At 33.4% G+C, this 19,379-nt stretch overlaps 1 protein-coding gene across 1 annotated transcript; it reads right to left on the bottom strand.

Annotated features, from left to right (window-relative positions):
• Positions 1–202: 202 nt before the first annotated feature.
• On the bottom strand, positions 203–6,937 carry LOC129318491 (ubiquitin carboxyl-terminal hydrolase 18-like). Its single transcript, XM_054963294.1, has 11 exons — positions 6,264–6,937; positions 5,833–6,043; positions 5,629–5,717; positions 5,446–5,531; positions 5,202–5,364; positions 4,958–5,081; positions 3,884–4,041; positions 3,043–3,127; positions 2,531–2,743; positions 2,358–2,419; positions 203–1,196 (listed from the first exon to the last, which is right to left on the bottom strand). Exons 1-11 carry the CDS (start codon positions 6,518–6,520, stop codon positions 485–487), a joined length of 2,160 nt encoding a protein of 719 aa, XP_054819269.1. The 5' UTR covers positions 6,521–6,937; the 3' UTR covers positions 203–484.
• Between the last annotated feature and the right edge of the window lie 12,442 nt (positions 6,938–19,379).

Below are 19,379 nucleotides of genomic sequence, written 5' to 3'. Positions count from 1 at the left end.
GTTCGGAAAACAGTAACTTTTTATTTATCCTGTGCATAGCTAAAAAGATGTATAATTTAATATAAAATAAGATAAAGGAGGAGGAAGAGTCTTTGCTAGTCCGCCTTCCATGGAACGGACAGAAGCAAATCACAAGAGACGTGTGCGAGAGGGGAACGCGCGAGTGCAAGATTACCATGTTCATGTTGCGTAACAAAAACAGTGAAAAAAACGAAAGGAGGCTTTATTATGAAATTAAAGCAAGCAGCGCGTTAAGGATATCATAAAGGAGTTCTATTCTGTCACTATAATCAAATTAGAGAGTCCAATCTAAACATGTCGCAATAGGACCCAAGGTTCATGCAAATAGTGAAACCCCAGATAAAAATATTTTCCCAACCCATCACCTGTTTCAGATGATGGGATAATCAAATGATATTAACAAATAACAAATTTTAACTATACCTACGTTATTGTCAACTTGTTCTCTCCTGATATTTGCAGTTTAAGAACTGCACAGTGGCGATCCTCGCTTCAACTGATGCATCTTAGCCGAGGATGTTTCAGTGGGCAATGAACTGATGCCAGAAAAATTCATTCGAGCCTCCTCAACTGGGATCCCGTTCCCGCTTGCACTGGAATATCCATTCCCATAATTTGACTTCAATCTAACATCCTCCAACCGTCCCGAGCCTACCCCGTTTCGATGATCCATTAAAACGTGAGAAGTCTTATCCAAGCAAGGAAAGCCATTTGGCAAACCTGGAGAAGAATCATAATTGCCTGAATGAATATCACCTTGCTCTTCCATGCAGCCTGAAGTCTCTTTTAAGACAGCTGAACATGAATTTGATAGGACCACATCTACATTCTCCAAATCTTTGACAGCTTGAGAAGCAAGCACACGCGGTGATTCAACACAACTTCCAGATGCATCACTAACAAAATCAGAAGTTGCCTCAACATCGATTGTATCCATATCCATAGAATTCTTTCCAGTCAAGGACTCATTATCAGAACCAGAAGCCTTCAAATCTGGACTAATATCTGAAGGCAAAACCTTCAAACTGCCACTGCAAGTCATTGTGTCCATACTTGAGACGTGTTCTGGTTGCTCAGTTGAGCCAAGCTTCACTTGCACTTTCACTTTGTCTCCTTGCTCTTCAGGCATCCGTGAAGATTCAGTAGTTTGGAGGCCACAAGGCCGGGCACTGATCCTGTCCAAAAACAAATTAAACAATACTTGTAGCTTCAATCAGATTCTTTTTTTACCCCCCAAGAAACTACATGCCTCTGCCCCTATGTTCTCCATGCATGGCTAGCACATGAATGTAGACATGCTATCGCAAGCAATCCATGCAAATTATTGAATATGTGGCCAAGTTACAACTAGGACAGTGAATTAGAAGAAATAAAGCCTTACACCCAAACAGGACCAGAACTTGATATTCTCAAGGTACATCTGAAAGGTCAGCATTCTAAGAAGGGGCCTGGCTTGGGCATTTTGAAATATCAGACGCCTAAACCGATCCTGGCCATTTTAGACCTCATTTGGTTTCGATTGTACCATGTTTATTGTGTCCTTGAAGTCCTTACAGTACAATATTCTATTCAATTCTTAAAAAAAAAAAAAAAACAGAATGGCCCTTAATCATCTTCAAAAATACTATCTTCATCCTATTTTTCATACTATTTCTTTCCATTAAGTGTACCAAACAGGTATAAATACTACCTTAATGAGGCAAGGCATTCAAATCTGCACCAACTAGATCATAAAGTGAGCACAAACTACTATTTGGCTCAAAATAACTAAACTCAAACCTTTAAGACAAGGGCTAAGCTTTCATTCACAAGAAAACCTAGCTAAAGTTCAAAGGGGATTTTAATTACCAGGCAGTCACAATATAAGTGAGCCAGTATCAGTCAGGATTAGACATAGAGAGAGCCTTAGGGCCTGTTTGGTTTATGTTTTTAAAGACAGTTACTTGTTTTTAAAAACAAAAAATGTTAAAAAAATCATTTGGATAAATGTTTTGAATTTAACTTCTTTTAAAACTGTTCTCATTTTTTGTTTTTAAAAGTAAAAAATTGAAACATCTTAAAGATGTTTTAATTTTATTTTTCTTGTTTTCAAAATACATTACATTTAAGTTATTCAAAACTACAATCACTTTGACCAATTACTATCATTAACCACCACCAATCATTTGACCGATTTTTAATTATAAAACTAATTTTTGAATTAATAAAACCAAACAGATTTTTTTATTTTGTTTTGAAAAACAGTTTTAAAACTACATTGTGAAACAGTTTTTAAAAACAATAAATGAAAACAAAAACCAAACAGGCCATTAACCTATGCATGATCAATTGATTACCTGCTATATAACAGCATGTATGCTCCCTGAGAAAGTACCTCATCCAGTTCTACTCTCACAACCTGAGAAAATGGCAAACTAAATGAGGATGCTGAAGCTTAAAAGTTATGAATTATATTTGGTGATTAAAAATGAATAATGTGAAATTGCATGGGAAGCCAGAGAAATCTTACTTTGCAATCATCAATCTTGTACCAATTTCCACGAAAATCCTTGATGTAGCAGATATAATGACCAAAAAAGGAGGCATTCAGCGTATCAAGATGGACGACAACAGCATATAGCTTATAGACATCAGATCCGTCTCCAGCTTCACTCATGTAAGGACTAAGGTTTAAAGTCTCAGGGAAGGTTATTCTCTTGTTGATTTTTCCAAATCTCCCACTCTGCACATGGACAACAATAAATAATAACCTCATTTGGGGAAATATCAATGATTGGGAAAAAGTACAAGACAAAGTTCAAAATATAATCAAACTCTCTTATTTCTCTAGAAAAAGAATAATATATTTGGCTCTTTGCATAATATTAAGATTATCACAAGACTAGCCCCCATACATCCACACATTGCAAAGCAATGTTTTGGCAGGGGACAAAAGTACCACAAGTCTCAATAAGCAGTCTCCAACTAATTTAGAGCACCTAATAACAACCTTCTAAGACATCCAGATCAAATTGGTCAAACCTGAAATCTTTTCAAGGCAATTGTGAGAATATTTGGAGTGCTTTTCACTGTAAGACATTTCCATGCCTTAACATAGTCATTACACCTACAAAGAGCAGCAAGACTTGTAAGCGACAGGATCATGCTAAGTTCCAGTCTCAGTTATTTGATAAATGAACTACGCTATCTTTGCCACTGCCTCTGTTTATTTTGGTGTTCAGTCCATGGACACTTTTAAAGCAGCCTCCCAATAGATATAGAAAGGAATTAATGAGAATAATATTTTGACGTTGTCTGCTTTTGTTATGTTATTTTCTTTGCATCTTTGCTTATGAAAATATCCTCAATTTCTCAGTAATTTGAATTTCCTCCCTCTGAAAATATTTCTTTTTTACCCAAAAAACCATTTTTGAGATTTGAAAATGGAATGTAGTGTTTTTAGATGCAAGACAAGTTTCAAATAAACAATGTTACTGTTATTCTTCTTAGAGACCTCCCACAACTACTGAGTCATCTCAGCGAGCTGAAATTATTAATGGTTCACAGTTCACTGCAACTCTTTTCCCCCTCAAAGAAACTCCCTTTTCAAGTTAACAAAGAGAGTGGCTAGCCTTCCCACAGGAAACTCCAGAAAGATTAAATGTCCAATGTAACGGCCATCATATGAAATCCTCATGTGGTTCTTACACTCAACATATAACCCCAGTAACATCTAACCATATATCAATTTAAAGCAAAGAGAGAAAACGGTTTCTATGTTGCTGATGTCATCAACAACAGTTGAAACAAAGTAAACATTTTATGACAAGATAGCCAACCATTCTAAGGCATCAATATCTCCTCAATAGGAAGGCAACCTTACCCATCACATTTATACATATTTTCCCCTTGAAGGCACTCCTTGGCAGTAAACTGGTCTAAACATTCCTCCAGGGAGGCAGCATCACCGTGAATTTCAACTGTTAAGTCCATCATATTTTCATATTGATTTGAAACCTTGTCACATTTCGTGCAAGTGACCTATTAAAAAAAAGTTGAATACACACCATGTCAGAAGCAAAATAACAGAAATGAATTTGACAACAAAGAAAAGGGAATTAAAGATTTATGCAGTTCAAAAGGCAAAATCATGGATCTATGAGAAAACCATAACTCGAAAATCTCACAAAGGCAGATTCTGTGACAGCTTTATTATACCCAAATGACAACCCAGCCAGAATGCAGGAAAACATTATCTTTCACAATATCAGTGCAATTTTCTCCAGACCAGTGTTAACTTCAAAGTTAAGTAGAGTGCCTTCTAACTCCTTTATTTAGTTTGTCATAGAATTTATTCCTGACTAAGTAGAAGATAATACTATCCTATTCCATTAAAAAGTGAAACTGAATACCTTAAACTATCTTTCAAGATCTTAGGGATGATCTGTCGGTTGCATTTGGAAAAAAATAAAGAGAATGCAGAATAAAAAGGATTGGAAAGAGCAGAAACAACTATGTTGATATACTTACGAAACAACAATTGCACAAGAACATTAAGCTCAATTAAGTTTTTAACTCATGGAAGAATGCTATAAGCCCACAACTTAACCACCATGCTAACAGTGCTATATTCAGACTCTGAGCCAATTTCTCTCACCAAGGACCATTTAAACAAAAACAACATTTGTTCTCATCTGAAGAGGAACAAGATATTACGTACATGTCAACCTCAAGCTAGGCTAGAGAGAATTCTACAGGAATATTGAGTCTCTGATTCTCTTCTGAACTCCACCACGTGCAAGAGAGAGTTCAGAGAGGAACAGAGAATCTTCTATTTAATCAATTATCTTTCAAAGTGATCATTTAGTCTCCAATTCTCATTGATCACATAAAAGGCGGTAACAAGGTATTCACTGAACATAATAATGCTGATTTTCTTACTGGTCAGAAGTATAACCTGAGATTGGAGGTGACCGCCAAAAATGTGTTGAATCAGGGTCGTCTCTTTAAAGTTAGAAGGGACAGCTCTTTCTCCACCAAATTCATCAAGGCAGACAGATTGCATTGTATCAATGGCAAGCCTACAAGAATATTAAAAACCTTTAGTGCCATAAATCGTTAACTATATATAGTCCTTCTAAACACAGTCAATACGCAGTTAACCACAGAAGGTCAAAAGATAGCTGCAGTAGCAAATAAACCTCATGAACTCATGAGCATCCTCTTGTCTTCCATAACTGAGATCACCACCGATATTATGCAAGCCAGAAAGAATATGCATAGGAGAAAAGGCCTGTGAACTTTGCCTTACTCGTTCAAGGTGGGCTTGAAACTCACATAGAAAGCACCAATCATTAAAACTGCCTGAAAAAGTAGTAACAAAAATGAGTATGAGGAAAAGTCACAGAACCAGCAAGAAGTAGGAAGTCTTGTTTATGACATTACATTCTTGGCGGTGGCCTTTTTCCAACAAGTAGGCAACAAGTGGCTTTGTGAATGAGAGACATTGGAGAACCACGTTAGCAAAGCAGCTGCACAGATTTGCAACAATATAATTATTTTCACTGAATGTTCTTATGGCGATCAAATTATCGTATATAGTAAAGCTTGGTTATAACGGAAAAGAACCTATTTCCACAATTCAAGAGTCCGCAAGGAGGAAATCCCGGTTTGTCCCAATTAAAAAATTTAACAAATTCGTCATACGGAAAAAGAACCTGAAAAGGGGAAAAGGGTCAAACGCCCAAATTTCACTATGCCAGAAAATGCACATGATTCAACCAGGCAAGCAAAGTGCAATGTCTTTTTATCAAGGTGTATAAAGAAAATTACACTTTTGGGATGCTTGATAGGCCTGGAACTGGAAGTGCCGCAAGCAGGTACCAGTGCTATTGAAGATAAATGTTTACCCCCGGCTAAAGACGCTTTAGGCCCACGATTAGTTGCACCAGTTTGAGTCGAATGTTTTCCACTAGATAAATGAACATCCTTGCATTTTGACTTATGCCCAGATTTCCAGTGTGACTGTTGGCATGTCTGTGAGCTGATAAACACGTGCAAAAATCAACTGGTCAGATTAAAAACCAACATAACGCGCCAACTTCACGGGTCAACGTTGAAGTTGCGGCATCAAATTAACAGAAATCAATAACAAGGAAAACCCTCTGAATTGCTAAGACCCTAGAAATAAAAACCCCACGATCACATCGGAGAAGATAATAACAAGAAACCAATAATTCAAAACAACTATTTGTTTGACGTACCAGTATCTTACGGCCTTACAGCGCGAGCACTTTTTCGTGCCAAAGTTGCCGCAGACAACACAAACTGGATCGTCCTTGAGAGTGCTCGGCATTGGAATTCGATCAGCGGGTCGTTCTCCCTCGAAATTGGCGTCGACCTCAAAGTACTTCGAGGCCGTCTTCTTGACCAATGTATGCAATCCAACAGCTACAACGAAAGCCGAGAATATTAATTGCAGGAACCAATTCAGATCCCACGATACTCCGGAGACAAGCATCTACGCCACCCCCGCCTTGATGATCGATGATATTCCTTCGATTCTACGGATGTTCATCGATTAAATTACATGCACAACAACACGAGCTTCTCACAACAAAAATTAGGGTTTTTGTTTTTTTATCCCTTGTCTTGTGATCAGCTTTCACACACCGAACTGCCACTATCTCGAGTTCTCCGTTCTTTCGTGACTTCGCAAGTTCGCCTATATAAAGGGAATAAATAATCTCCGACTTCCTCGCGGCTTCTTGGTTTCCTTTTCCTTTCCAAATCAAAATACCAAGCAGAAGAGGTGTGATTTTAATTAAAGAGTAAAACCAAAAAGTGGTTCTCTTTATATATATATATATATATATATATATTTAAAAAAAAAAAAGGTTGTTTTCCTGCGGAGGGATTGTTCTTCGTCGTGTGTACTGTTCAGTGATCCAGCACTCTGGAGTCTTCCCTCGCGTGTGCAAAACTAACACGTGAATCTATCCAAGGGCCGAACCATCAGAGAGAAGAACGTGCAGATTGCTCCAATTATCTTGAGCAGCTGATTCCAACCTTGACAAAGTTAAAAGTATGTTATAATATCTTTTGTTAACTTTTAGCTTAAACTATTATTATAATTTTTAATTTTATTATAATCAATCATGTTTATTGTAATTCTAATTACTATAGATATAGATTAATTTGATATTTATAAGGATCATTTTATTTTATATAAATTTTTATGTTGTACGATAAATAAATAAATATGGCACGATTTGCTGCATTCCTCGTCCTTTGCTTCCTCCTTTGGGTCCTGCTACAGTTTGATTGGGGGAATAATTATCCTAATAATTACGTATATGATTGTTCTGCAGTAATTATAATAAACATAATCAATCAATCTAAATATAATAGAAAATTGTAATTATAATTAATTAAAAAGCATAAATTAATCATAATCAATCACGTGCCAAATTTACTCGAGTGAATCTACTATTGGTTTAAAGTAGGCCTTTTCTACTCATAAAATAATATATTAAATATTTAGAGTTAATCAAATGAATAAGATTCTGCCTTATATTTCATAGCCTTGTTATATTTTTAATTAACTAAATTTTTATACCTAATGCACGAAACATTAGCTTTCAATGATAATAAAAAAATAAGCTTGGACTCGAGACTCAAATAACATTAAAATTAGAATTTACATATTTTGGTTCTCAAAAAAGTTAGATGGGACTTTAATCTTTAAAAAAAATTACATCTTTTCAATTATATTTTTTATTAAATATTTTATATGAATATTTTGATAATAACAATTGAAATTTTAATAATCATTTTTAAAAATATAATAAATAAAGTAGGGATATAATTATAAAAATTATCAGTCCCTATATTTTAAATTAAGCAAGACTTTAAGAAAATATCATATATACTCTATCGATTAAAAAATATAAAACATTTTTAATTAAATGTCACCTTCCAATAAAATAGTTATTTACTTTTAAATTAATCCTATCTTTTTATATTTATCCCTAGTAAATACCTTATAATAAATACAAAGTTATTATCAATAAGACATTTTTGAAAAAATAATAATTATTATACTTTAAAAGATTAAAAATATTTTATATTTTTAATGAGGGAATAATAATCTGGAAGAAGTATTTTTTTAATATTGGTTCAATATGTACCACTCATTTTTCCAATGAGTCCCAACCAGCCTTTTTTTTATTGTAAAATCTTTATAATATTTTTTATTTACTAACTAATAATTAAAAATACTATAAAAAAATTTAAAAAGGTTGGATGGTTACTGCAGTCCGACGCTATTTATAATGGAGGATAGATTTGTGAAATTAAAAAAATTGATATTCATGTTTTTAAGGAACATGCATGTATGTGCGGGCTTGCATTTCAATTTAATTCTTGGATAATATATAACACATTTTAATTTTAATTGGTCGGTGTGATTAGCCGAGAGTGAAGAAAAGAAAAAATGACGATAAATCAATGAGGATCTGTCATTTGAGAATCATTGTTCAATATTCCTACCAGCCAGGAACAAGGTAATTAATCTACATTCTTCCTGCGATCATTAAACATAAGCATGGCCTTGCTGGCCCAAAAAAAAAACATGTCCTTTATCCACTCCTTTTTATCAACCATGTTGTAACTCCTCTCCATAGAATTTCACCATGAATTTCAAAGGAGCTCTTTTTTTCTGTTTTTTTTTTCTTTGCAGTGCAGGAATGCTATTTTATGCAGCAGTAAAAAAACACTGATGCACTTGTTTCCTCAGTTTTGTTGGTTCCTTGGTTCTAATTAAACGAAGTGATTTTAAAAATATTAAACAATAATCAATGGACCTATAACAATGTAAAAAAATATTTCCTCCATTCAAAATTATAAAATACTTCTACAAAAAATTCAACATCTCAAAATATAAAATACTTTAAAAATATTAAGTTATTATTAAATAAGTTTACTTTATTATTAGTCTTTTTTTCTCTATCTATTTTCCGTCCCTTTCTATTTTTAATATATTTAATAATTTAATAAAGAATATTTTAAGTAATTTGTATTTATGTTTTCAAAAAATAAGATTGTTAATTAAATTTATTAAATATAAAATTTTATTTAAATGTATTTTATAATTTGAGATTATGAGATTATGTACAATTGAAAGTCAAAAAACTTCATAAAATATGTTGAGGATATTGCCAATGCTTATTCATTTGAATAAAGATACTTAGACGTAAAAAAAGAAAAAAAAAATCAGTGAACTGTCAATTCACTATTCACCAAGCGCTAACTAAACGAGAATGAATTTGTGAAAATCTTAAAAAAAAAATAATAGTAATGCAACGTGACTTTATCATTTGGTAAAACATTAAATGTAACTTTTTATTTTTAAGAAATATGTGTTTACATCTGTAAAAATGGAGGAAGTATCTTATCTTATTTTATTTTATATATAGTAAAATAGTATAAAATGTTTCACTATCCACAGAGCAGCGAGATGAATACTGCTGTGGTTCCTGTTTTTATTTCTATTTTTGCCGAATGGCCCGGCTTTTAATGTTATTTTAAATTTAATTATTTGTTCTTCACATTTTTTAATTCTAATATTTTATTTCTTATCATAAATTACAACATATTTTATATTACAATTTTTCATGTTGTGGGGCTGAACAATAATTTTGTTTTAACAGTGAAAATTTATCAATATTTTTATTGATTATTTTTTAATACATAATAAATTAAAGCTTCATATTATTTTTATAATATTATGTTAAATTTTTTTATTTATGTAATTTTTAAATTACCTTTTATTTTTTTTCATTTTGAGTTTAAAAAAGCAAAGCATGCCGGTGACTATTGACATTAAATTTTTATAACATCATATTGAAATAATTGTTTATTTATATGATCTCTTTATTAGAAAATATAAGGTATCTTTTTAGAGATTAGATATTAAAAAATATAAAATATTTTGATTATTTTAAGGTATAATAATTACATTTTTTTAAAAAAATAATTCTAATGAATAAATTATTTTATATTTATTTTAGAGTAAAGCACTCAATTAAATAGAATTAAATATAAAAGATAATATTGGTTTAAAAATGAATAACTATTTTATTGAAAGGTAAGATTTAGTTAAGAATAACCTATATATTTAAACAAAGGGATTAGTTTTTTTATAAAATTTTAATTTTATGGGTAGTAATTTTATAAATAAAATAGAATAAATTTATTTGTTGGCCAAAACTGTAAGGTTGAGTTGTATCAATTTAAAATTTAGAGATTGAGTTTATCAACCTAGCCAAAAACATAGGAACCAAATAATTAATTTTTGTCACTAAAATGAAATGTTTATAATTTTAATATGTATAAAAATAAAAAATTATTGTTAAAACTAATCTATCATACATTTTCACATGGATATTAAATCCTACTAGTGTTTTTTTAAAGAAAATACAACATTTTTTAAAATAAAATACATTTTCTAATGACTTGGGAACACCAAAATTCACATAAATGCTTGCCGGGCTATGTGACAGGAGTATTTGGCTTAAACATTTATAGGCAATGAAGGTGGAATTTCATAATTTTGTGAAACTAAGAGAATGCCCATGTTATGGCTTTATCATCCACGAAGCATTGCACGGGAGAAGCAATGTATTGTAGTGTTCTAGTAAATTTTAACATGTTACAGACTCTTCGTACAATCTAAATTTATATTTCATCTGTCTCAAGCCTATGCTGTATAAAAATATGCAAATACATTCCATCAATGTTTGATCTTTCTTCCAACTTTATATTTCACGAGCTTCACAAATTTATTTTAAATCAGTTTCGATATAAATCACTATATATATACTTTCATGCAATTACTAGTTGTGCGCCAAATAACTGGTCCCTTTTCATATAAATCTCATCTTCATTACCTTCATCACTTATGTAACATTGGAGTACTTGAATTTGATCTAAGTAAATTCTAGGACCAAATAATCTTTATAGAAGATGCCCTATAATAAAAACTAAGAGAGTATTTAAGGTATATAAATTTTATGTTTTAACACATACGCTATGAACTTTTGCTATAGAAAAAATCTTGCAAGCAACAAATAAAAAGATAAATTCCATTGGTTTTTTTTTATTGAAATAATATTTTATGCGATCTAAAATTTTTAAAATCAAAACACACACACACACAAAAGACTTGCCAAGCTTGCTAAAGAAAAAAAATAATTAGAATGTATTATTGTCCCAGTAAAAATGGATAATTTCATTATAAAGTATTAAATTGTTAATCTAGAAAGGATAAAAGAAACAAATCGATTTATCCTGAACGGGAAATTTTCTAGCTTCAGTCATCAAAGCAAAACATAAATAAGGTCGCACAAATTTATTCTTTTTACGTTGATATTTTTTACTCGACGTACGGTGAGGTGGAATTTTACACCTGTAAAGTTGATACTGCGACAAACAACACGAATACCAAACCTCCATCGAGCAATCTACGAAACTTTTACCTATGCTCCAGGGAGGGGGGAAAAGGTTGAGGGAAATGGGAGCTCAGTGTCGATTTTTTTTTTAATAATAAAAACATCTCAGTTCCATGGGAAACTCAAAGTGGACCCCCCTTTTTTTCTTTCTTTCTTTTATGATTTTGAGGACAGGCAGAGAAGGACTTTTTCTCCCTCTCATCCTTAATTTATAAAATATTTTTAAATAATATAGTGCATATTGATAAAATTTATTAAATATATTTTAAAATATTATTTTTCTTGATAAAAATATAAACAACTAAAAATACCATTCAACCAATACTTCACTTGTGAAGGAATAATATGAAAGAATGAGAATATAATAAGAAGGTTAGTATTAAAAAATATTATCAATAAAACCTCATTTATATAAAAAAATATCTCATCTTTTGAAATGCTAATATCATATATTACCCAATAATGCTTCATAAATTAGGATGAAGAGAGTACAGAGGGAAGGCTTTTTTATCATTAGTATATTGTAAAAAGTCTACTCTTAATATTCATCGACATTTTGCCTTTCCTTTATATTTGAGTTAATTTTATACCAAAAAAAAGTCTAAGTGCAAAGAAATTCGTTAATCTACATTCATATGTATGTTTATTGCTAGATTAAACTATACCTGTACCCATTTAATTTTATACAAAATTTTATTTCAATCTCTTAATTTTATAAAGTGTGTTTTCAATTCTTCTCCAACAAAAATTTCATAGGTCAGACTTTAAGATATTGATAGGACATTATTAAATATTGACATATTATATTTAATTTTTTAAAATAATAATGATTAATAAAATAATAATAATAACTCGAAACTAATAATATTAAAATTAAAGAATTAAAAAAATATTTTATAAAATTAAAGAATCAAATTAAAATTTTATGTAAATTTAAACGATGAAGAGTACATATTAGCCTTGATTATAATCATGTAGAATGTAGAACGATGGTGACTTGCAAATAATATTTTGATTTTGATATGATTTGATAAACTTAGATTCATGAAGTTCACAGTTCCTGGAATCCTTACAAATTGCTCGGAGGCATTTAAGTGCAAAGACTAAGAAGCAACAAAACAGAACATCAAAAAATAGCCCTAGGAAGGTCTCGGCCAATCAAACTGAGACAGGACATCCGACTCCAAAGCACAGAGGCCAGGTGCATGAGCATCGCCTGGGATATGTTTCAGTCACATCTTCCAGTTCCGTTGAACGAGTTGTCGAACTTCCAGAATTTCTCTGCAGTAGATATGAATATCCACATCAGCTCAATCAGCTGGATAACTTCCAAAGACATATCATTCTAAAACCCCAGTCCCAACCATTCTTCAAACCCATTAACCCATTAAGCACGCCCATAGGTCCCCTTTCAGTGCATCCCCATCCTGCAGTCTCAACATAAACAAAGGCACCTAACCTCTTCCCATTATAATCTTAAATGCCTCCACAACTAGTCGCTTGAGTTTGGGCCGAGAACGCCTCTTCAACAAAAAGCATAATCTCATCCTCGCTGCCCGGTGTATCATAGGGGTCAATAAAATCCTTACGACCATTAATTATTGACACAGCTCAAATCATCTTGCATCTTCTTCATACATCGCAGAATAGCAGAAGCTTGAGCACTAATGGCAGCGTTGGATGCGACCCTATTCTGAAATATGCGCTCATTCCTTCTTCGCCAACTCCAACATCTAAGTCTGCACCGTTCCCAAAGAGGAAGATAAAAGAAACTGTCCAAATGGTCAGGATGGACATATATACATCAGCCAATTTTCCCGGACCCCCGCATGATCACCAAGGATTCTTCCTCCAAGTTGCACCATTACACGCCGCATTATTGCACGAGTTACGTTTAACACGCATCTGGTTAGTCATAAGAAGGCCATGCAACGTTATCCATTAACACCGTTGTGGTATATGAAGCTTCAGACTTTCGACCACAGCATGGACTCAGGGGACTTGTCCTCACGCAGCATGGAGTCAGCAGAACGAATTAAAAGAGAAATTACCGTGCTTCTCATATTTCCATCTCACCACCTCACGTCCATCATGGTTAGTGAATCATTGTAGGCCTGACATGAGTAGATCCCAATTTTGCTTTATTCCATTCCATAACTGAGACCTAGGTCGAGAACGATTAATATTAGGAATTAAATCCGAACCGCATTTATACTTGCTTCCCGCTACTTTCGTCCAGAGAGCCTCTTTATTTTGAATAAGCCCCCACCCAGCTTTCATCATGAACGCTTGGTTTTGCGCCTGAAGGTTCCGAATGCCTAAACCCCCTCTCTTCTAGTCCCTGCAAACATTCTCCCGGGAAACAGAATGGACCCTCTGCTTCTCATCTGTCGAGCCCCACAAGAAAGTCCGAGAAGGTTTTTCTAACTCTTCAACAGTAGACGTAGGAAGCATAGCAGTCTGCATGAGATACGTGAGGATGGCAGACAAAACCGAGGAGACCAGGGTGGTCCTCCCTGCAAGAGAAATATTTCCTGACTTGCAATTGCTCAAGCAATTCTTCATTCTATCCACCACATGCTTACAAGTACCTTTGTTAACCCTCTCTTGATGCGAAAGAGATCAAAGAGAAACCCAGGAGCCCACTGCTGAATTTTTATTGACCCCTAGACCACTCTTGTTTTCTCCTTCCTAGCCTTATGACCAGACACCGAGTAGAATTTTTCAAGACAGCGATTAATAATCTCCACCTGATCAACTGCCGCTTCAGAAAAAATGGCCAGATCATCTGCACCAAAAAAAAAAAAAAAGGATGGGCCAACAAAGGTCCATCCTTATTGAGTCTAATCAGTCTCCAGTCGCTCTTCTTGATTTCATCCCGAATTAAGTGAGTAAGCTTCTCAATGCAAAATGCAAAAAAATAGAGATGTAGGGTCCCCTTGGCAAAGCCCACGAGTTAGGGGAAACTTTTCTGTTTTACTGCCTTCCTATAGGATGTGCATTTTTGTTGAGGTAAGACAAACCCGAATAACATCAATCAGCTCATTAGGCATATGAATTTCTCTAAGACACGATAGCACAAAATCCCATCTTAGGCAATCATAAGTCTTTTTTAGATCAATTTTGATGGCTATGAACCCTTTTTCCCTTTCATATTTCTCATATTATCATAACAAAGTCTACTTGGGACAAAGCTGCTCTAGCTCGGAGAAATAATATCAGGTAAAATTCTTCTAACTGGATTTGCAATAATCATCGTAAGAGTCTTATAAATCACAGTATAAAGACTAATTGACGGAAAGTCTCAAACAGTCCTTGTTAGAAATTAAATCCAAAAAGGTTCCATTTTTCTCTTGAATAGTATAGGGATCTATGAAAGCTTGTTTGACAATCTTCATTCCAGAATCCCCAACGAACTTCCATTGACTTTGAAAGAAAAGGCATTAAGCCCATCCGGACTGGGGGACTTGAGAGCTCCCATATAAAAAATCACCCTTCTAACTTCTTCATCATGAAAGATGCTCTCGAGAGAGGCCAAGATAGAACTATTCATAGCTGGGTAGGCGAACTAGGTAATAAGATCAGAGCTGTTGGTGCTATCTTTTCAAAAGAGCCCCATAAAAAAAAAAAACCAGACAAAGCATTTCTTTGAATGTCTTCTAGTTCACACAGCCAATTTTCATCATCATCTTGTAATGAGATAATTTTGTTCCTTTTCCTTCTAGAATTAGCTCGTGGATGGAAGTAATTAGAATTGTGGTCTCCAAGCAAGTACCACACACATTTTGCTTTTTGAGTCCATAGTAAACTTTCTTGGTTCAAGACATCTTCCAATTCAGTCCATAGTTTAGCCTGTAGGTCATCAATGGATTTATCGTTGCAACCAACAATCACGTGAAACCTTTGAGAGACCCTCAAGTCTATTCAACAAGTGTCTTGTCTTTTTTCCCAAATGCCCCAACACTCCATCCTTCCAATTATTGATATTGACTTCTTCAGTATTGAAGTGCATAACATTCTCGTTCCAGTCATCTGTTCCTATCCAAGTTTCCCTCATAAACCGTTCAAAGTCACTGTGCAGAGTCCAGGAAGCGACAAACCGAAAAGGTGGCTGTGCCTCAGCAACAGCTGTGAAGTTATCCACGTAAGCGGGTTGATTTTGATAAATAGACTCTACATGAGTGTCATAATGACGCCGACGAAATGTGGCTGTGCATCAGCATCAGCATCAGCAGTGAAGTTATCCTCTTTTCGGAGAGAATATTCTTTACGAATGATGCATCCATGCCTCTTCTTTTCTCGTTTCATTTCTCTTGTAACAGAGTCATAGCTCACGTGATCACCAGACCGAGCGAAGCGTTATTGTCAATCCCGCTCAATAATTGGAAGGCAGGCCATGAGAGATTCTCTTACTGGGCTTCTGGGCTGCGATTCCACTAACAGGAATGGTGGGCTTACGCTTGGCCCAATATGTGGACGCTGTCGTTGTTTCGTAAAGGAGGAGGAGAGGGAAAGGAAGGAAACAAGAAAGAGAACTTAAACAAATGACAGGAGAGATAGTGGAGGAGGAAGCAGGGCAATTAGATGTGGAGGAAGCCCATCAATTTGAGTTTGTCGTTTAGTAAAATTAAAAAAAAAAAAAAGCAACGGAGCCCACATAAGAAGCACTCAGCTGAATGAGGGTGTGGATGTTTGAGCTGGCAGCTTAAAATATAATTGAAGGTCAATCTGGATGGTGCGAGGTTAGCAAATTTAAAGGGGGAGAAGGGGACGCAAATTAGGAAGAAAACCCGGAATGGTGTTGTCCACTGATACGTCCTTTCATAGGGGGCTAGCAATCTTGGGATGGAATGGATATTCTGGGGCAGGAATCTCCCAAGGATATTTTCGTAACTTCAACACCCCAGCAGGATCGATAGAGGGCTTGCGTGGAAATGGAAGGAATATGATGGCAGAGCCACACATTGTTGGCCCCTCGAAAAAAAAAAAAATTATTTACATGTCTATCCTAACAAAAAAAAATTCCCAGCTGTATCCTTAAAATTAAGTTTAAACCATACGCTTTTAAGTTTTAATATTTTATCTTCCCAGTTTTAAGTTTTAAAATTGTATGCCTCATCTTAACTCAAAACAAATCACATATAATATATCATTCATCAAACAAGGATTAAAATGTTTAAAATATTATTGCAAGACTTGGGGATTAAATGAAAAATAATTTTAGATGAGAAAAAACTATAATATTTATACTTTTCTTATTTATTTGGACAAGTATTTATTCATATTTAACAATAAGTCATTCACTAATTAATAAGTTTAAAAGTTTAAAAGAGTTAAGTTGTGAAAAAGAATAGATATAGATCATATTTTAACAAGTGATCATTTGTTAGTTAGCATATATTTATTTACATTTAATAAAAAGCCATTTGTTAATTGATAAATTTAAGAAATTTAAAAATTTAGTTGTGAGAAAGGACAAATGTTAAATCATGTTTTAATAAATAGTCATATATTAATTAACAAGTATTCATTCACATTTATTAAAAAATTATTTGTTAATTGATAAGTTTAAGGATATAAAAGAGCTTGATTGTTAAAAAAGACAAATGTAGATCATGTTTAGCAAATAATTATTTATTAATTAATAAATATTTATTTGCATTTACCAATAAACTATTTATATTAACAAATTCATAAAAAGAAAAAAAAGGTATTATAGTAATTTTTTCATTTAAAATTATTTTCAAAACAATTCCTTAATCTTGCAGTAACTAATATTTCAAAATTTTGAGATCCTCGTTTGATATTAAATAGCCTGGCCACTGGCCGGTCCTTGGAAGATATTTTTACAAATCACAAATCTAGGATGAGCAGGGTGGGTGACGGATGGGGAGGAGGAACAAGTTGGAGGAGGAACAAGTTGATGGCGGGGTTCACGGATTCTGTTTCCCTTCCGCTCTTCTGCTTTTCGTTTCCCTCACAGCCCTTCCCCACTGTCCACTCCGCTGGTCGATTTTTTGTATTTACCTGTCTCTTCATTTCCTTTTGGGCTTTGGAATTGGCGGGGCAGTTTTGTCTTTTGCGTCCACGGATGGTGGAATATTAAACATGTTCTTAACCTCCTCGTCGCATGTAAATCACGCGCCCATGCACGCATTGTGGCATGAACTTTAAAAGGTGTCTTCATAAAGTTCTAATACTGAACCTGGGGATTCCTTCTGTGTGTTACGTTACGCCTAATCTAACCTTAAATTATAGTATATAGGACTGAGTCTAGCTATTTTATTATTGTTATTATTAGTGTTATTATTGCTGGCAGTCCTCTATTGTCCATTTTCGTCTTAAACAATTCTTCCACTTTGCTACCAAACGCACCGTGACTATCTGAGCCCCCGACGTGGATGTGCATTTAAAATCCATTCCTCAATCACGGCATAACTAACAGTATAGTTGCATGGATATCATAAGGTACGCCTTGAAGTGGCACGTGCTCCCTGATTTAATTTACCATTGCATAGCTAATCAGTTTGGTATAAAACAATAATATGCATGCATGAAATGGGAAAATCATCAGCTGTTATTATGTGCACGGCATTTTGTATAGTATGGCATGTACAATATTCTTATCTTTGATTAAATTATATATATATATATATATAAGTAGAACCGTTAATTAGGGCCAGCTTGTAAGTCCAGAAAAATTAAGGATCGAGCTATTACTTCAGTATTTAAAAAGGTAAGCCGGCACTTTAAAGCTAAAGCCAGCTCTTTTAAGCCCTAATACATTTAAAAAAACAACAACATAATATATATATATATATATATATAAAAGAAGACACCACATCATTCAAGCTTAGCATTCACTCTCTAGTTCAGATGGTAGACATGCACATTATTATTTGTTTACTTTGAATATTTTTGCATTCTTTAAATAACTCGAAATTACAATTTTAGTTTATTATTTATTGCAAATAATGAGGATGAAAAAAGAAGATATGAAAAGTTTAACATATTTGACATTGATGAGGATCCACAAAAAGAATGATCAAATTATATTAATATTAATGATAATGAAAATTATCAAAATTTAGTTGGTGATGCTACCAGCGTGTAATTGATGTCGGAGTTAATTTTGAGATGCTATTTTTCTATCAGACTTAAAACTTTTATTGTGTGAATTGATTTTATTTTATTTTTCTAAACTTAATGTGATATGTAATAATTTTGTTAGAATTTTAATTATATTTTTTAAATTAAAATTTTATAAAATAAATAGGGCTGAGGCTCTAAAGGTCAGGCTGTTAAAAATAGAGCCGTGAAAAATAATCAAATTTAAAAAGATTAGCTTATTTGAGCTCTAACCTTTAAACGGCCGATTTTAATTAATACCTCTATATACATGCATCTATAACACGTACAAAATACGTATCCTTTATTGTGGAACTTGATGAAAATTCAAGTGAAGTTTGTAAGGATCCAGATCTGCAACCCCTAACCCGAATGGCTGGGCCGGCTTGCGGTATTCATGACATATATTTATATAGCTGGCGTTTCAATGATAAAGCAATCAGGCGAGGCGTATTTTAAATTTTTAATAATGTCACTCGTGCCTCGCGAAAACCAGCAGCCCCTTGTACGAACTGAAATACTACTCATTATTGATATTTTAGGGCATGTTGGGTTTTTGTTTTTAAAAACAAAAAGATCAAAAACTGTGTTTGAATCAGCATTTTGAACTTAATTATTTTTAAAACTATTATTTATTTCAAACTAATAATCATAAGTCACCGCCGTTAATTGCTAGTGACCATCAATGCTATTGACCCATTTTTTAATTCTAAACTTATTTTTAAATTAAGAAAATCAAAT

This window comes from Prosopis cineraria, unplaced genomic scaffold (assembly GCF_029017545.1).
Source record: "Prosopis cineraria cultivar Desert tree isolate PC_DT_omini unplaced genomic scaffold, ASM2901754v1 PC8, whole genome shotgun sequence".
Lineage (NCBI taxonomy): Eukaryota > Viridiplantae > Streptophyta > Magnoliopsida > Fabales > Fabaceae > Prosopis > Prosopis cineraria.
Note: the sequence above shows the minus strand (reverse complement) of the source record. Positions and strands in the feature narration are given on the sequence as shown.

Excerpts from the sequence above, each read along its gene's own strand:
- LOC129318491 (XM_054963294.1), bottom strand. The coding sequence starts at position 6,520 with ATGCTTGTCTCCGGAGTATCGTGGGATCTGAATTGGTTCCTGCAATTA. Across the intron at positions 5,718-5,832 it reads CTATCAAGCATCCCAAAAGT|GTTCTTTTTCCGTATGACGA; the intron begins GTAATTTTCTTT and ends TCCCCTTTTCAG. Across the intron at positions 2,744-3,042 it reads TTGCCTTGAAAAGATTTCAG|AGTGGGAGATTTGGAAAAAT; the intron begins GTTTGACCAATT and ends GTCCATGTGCAG.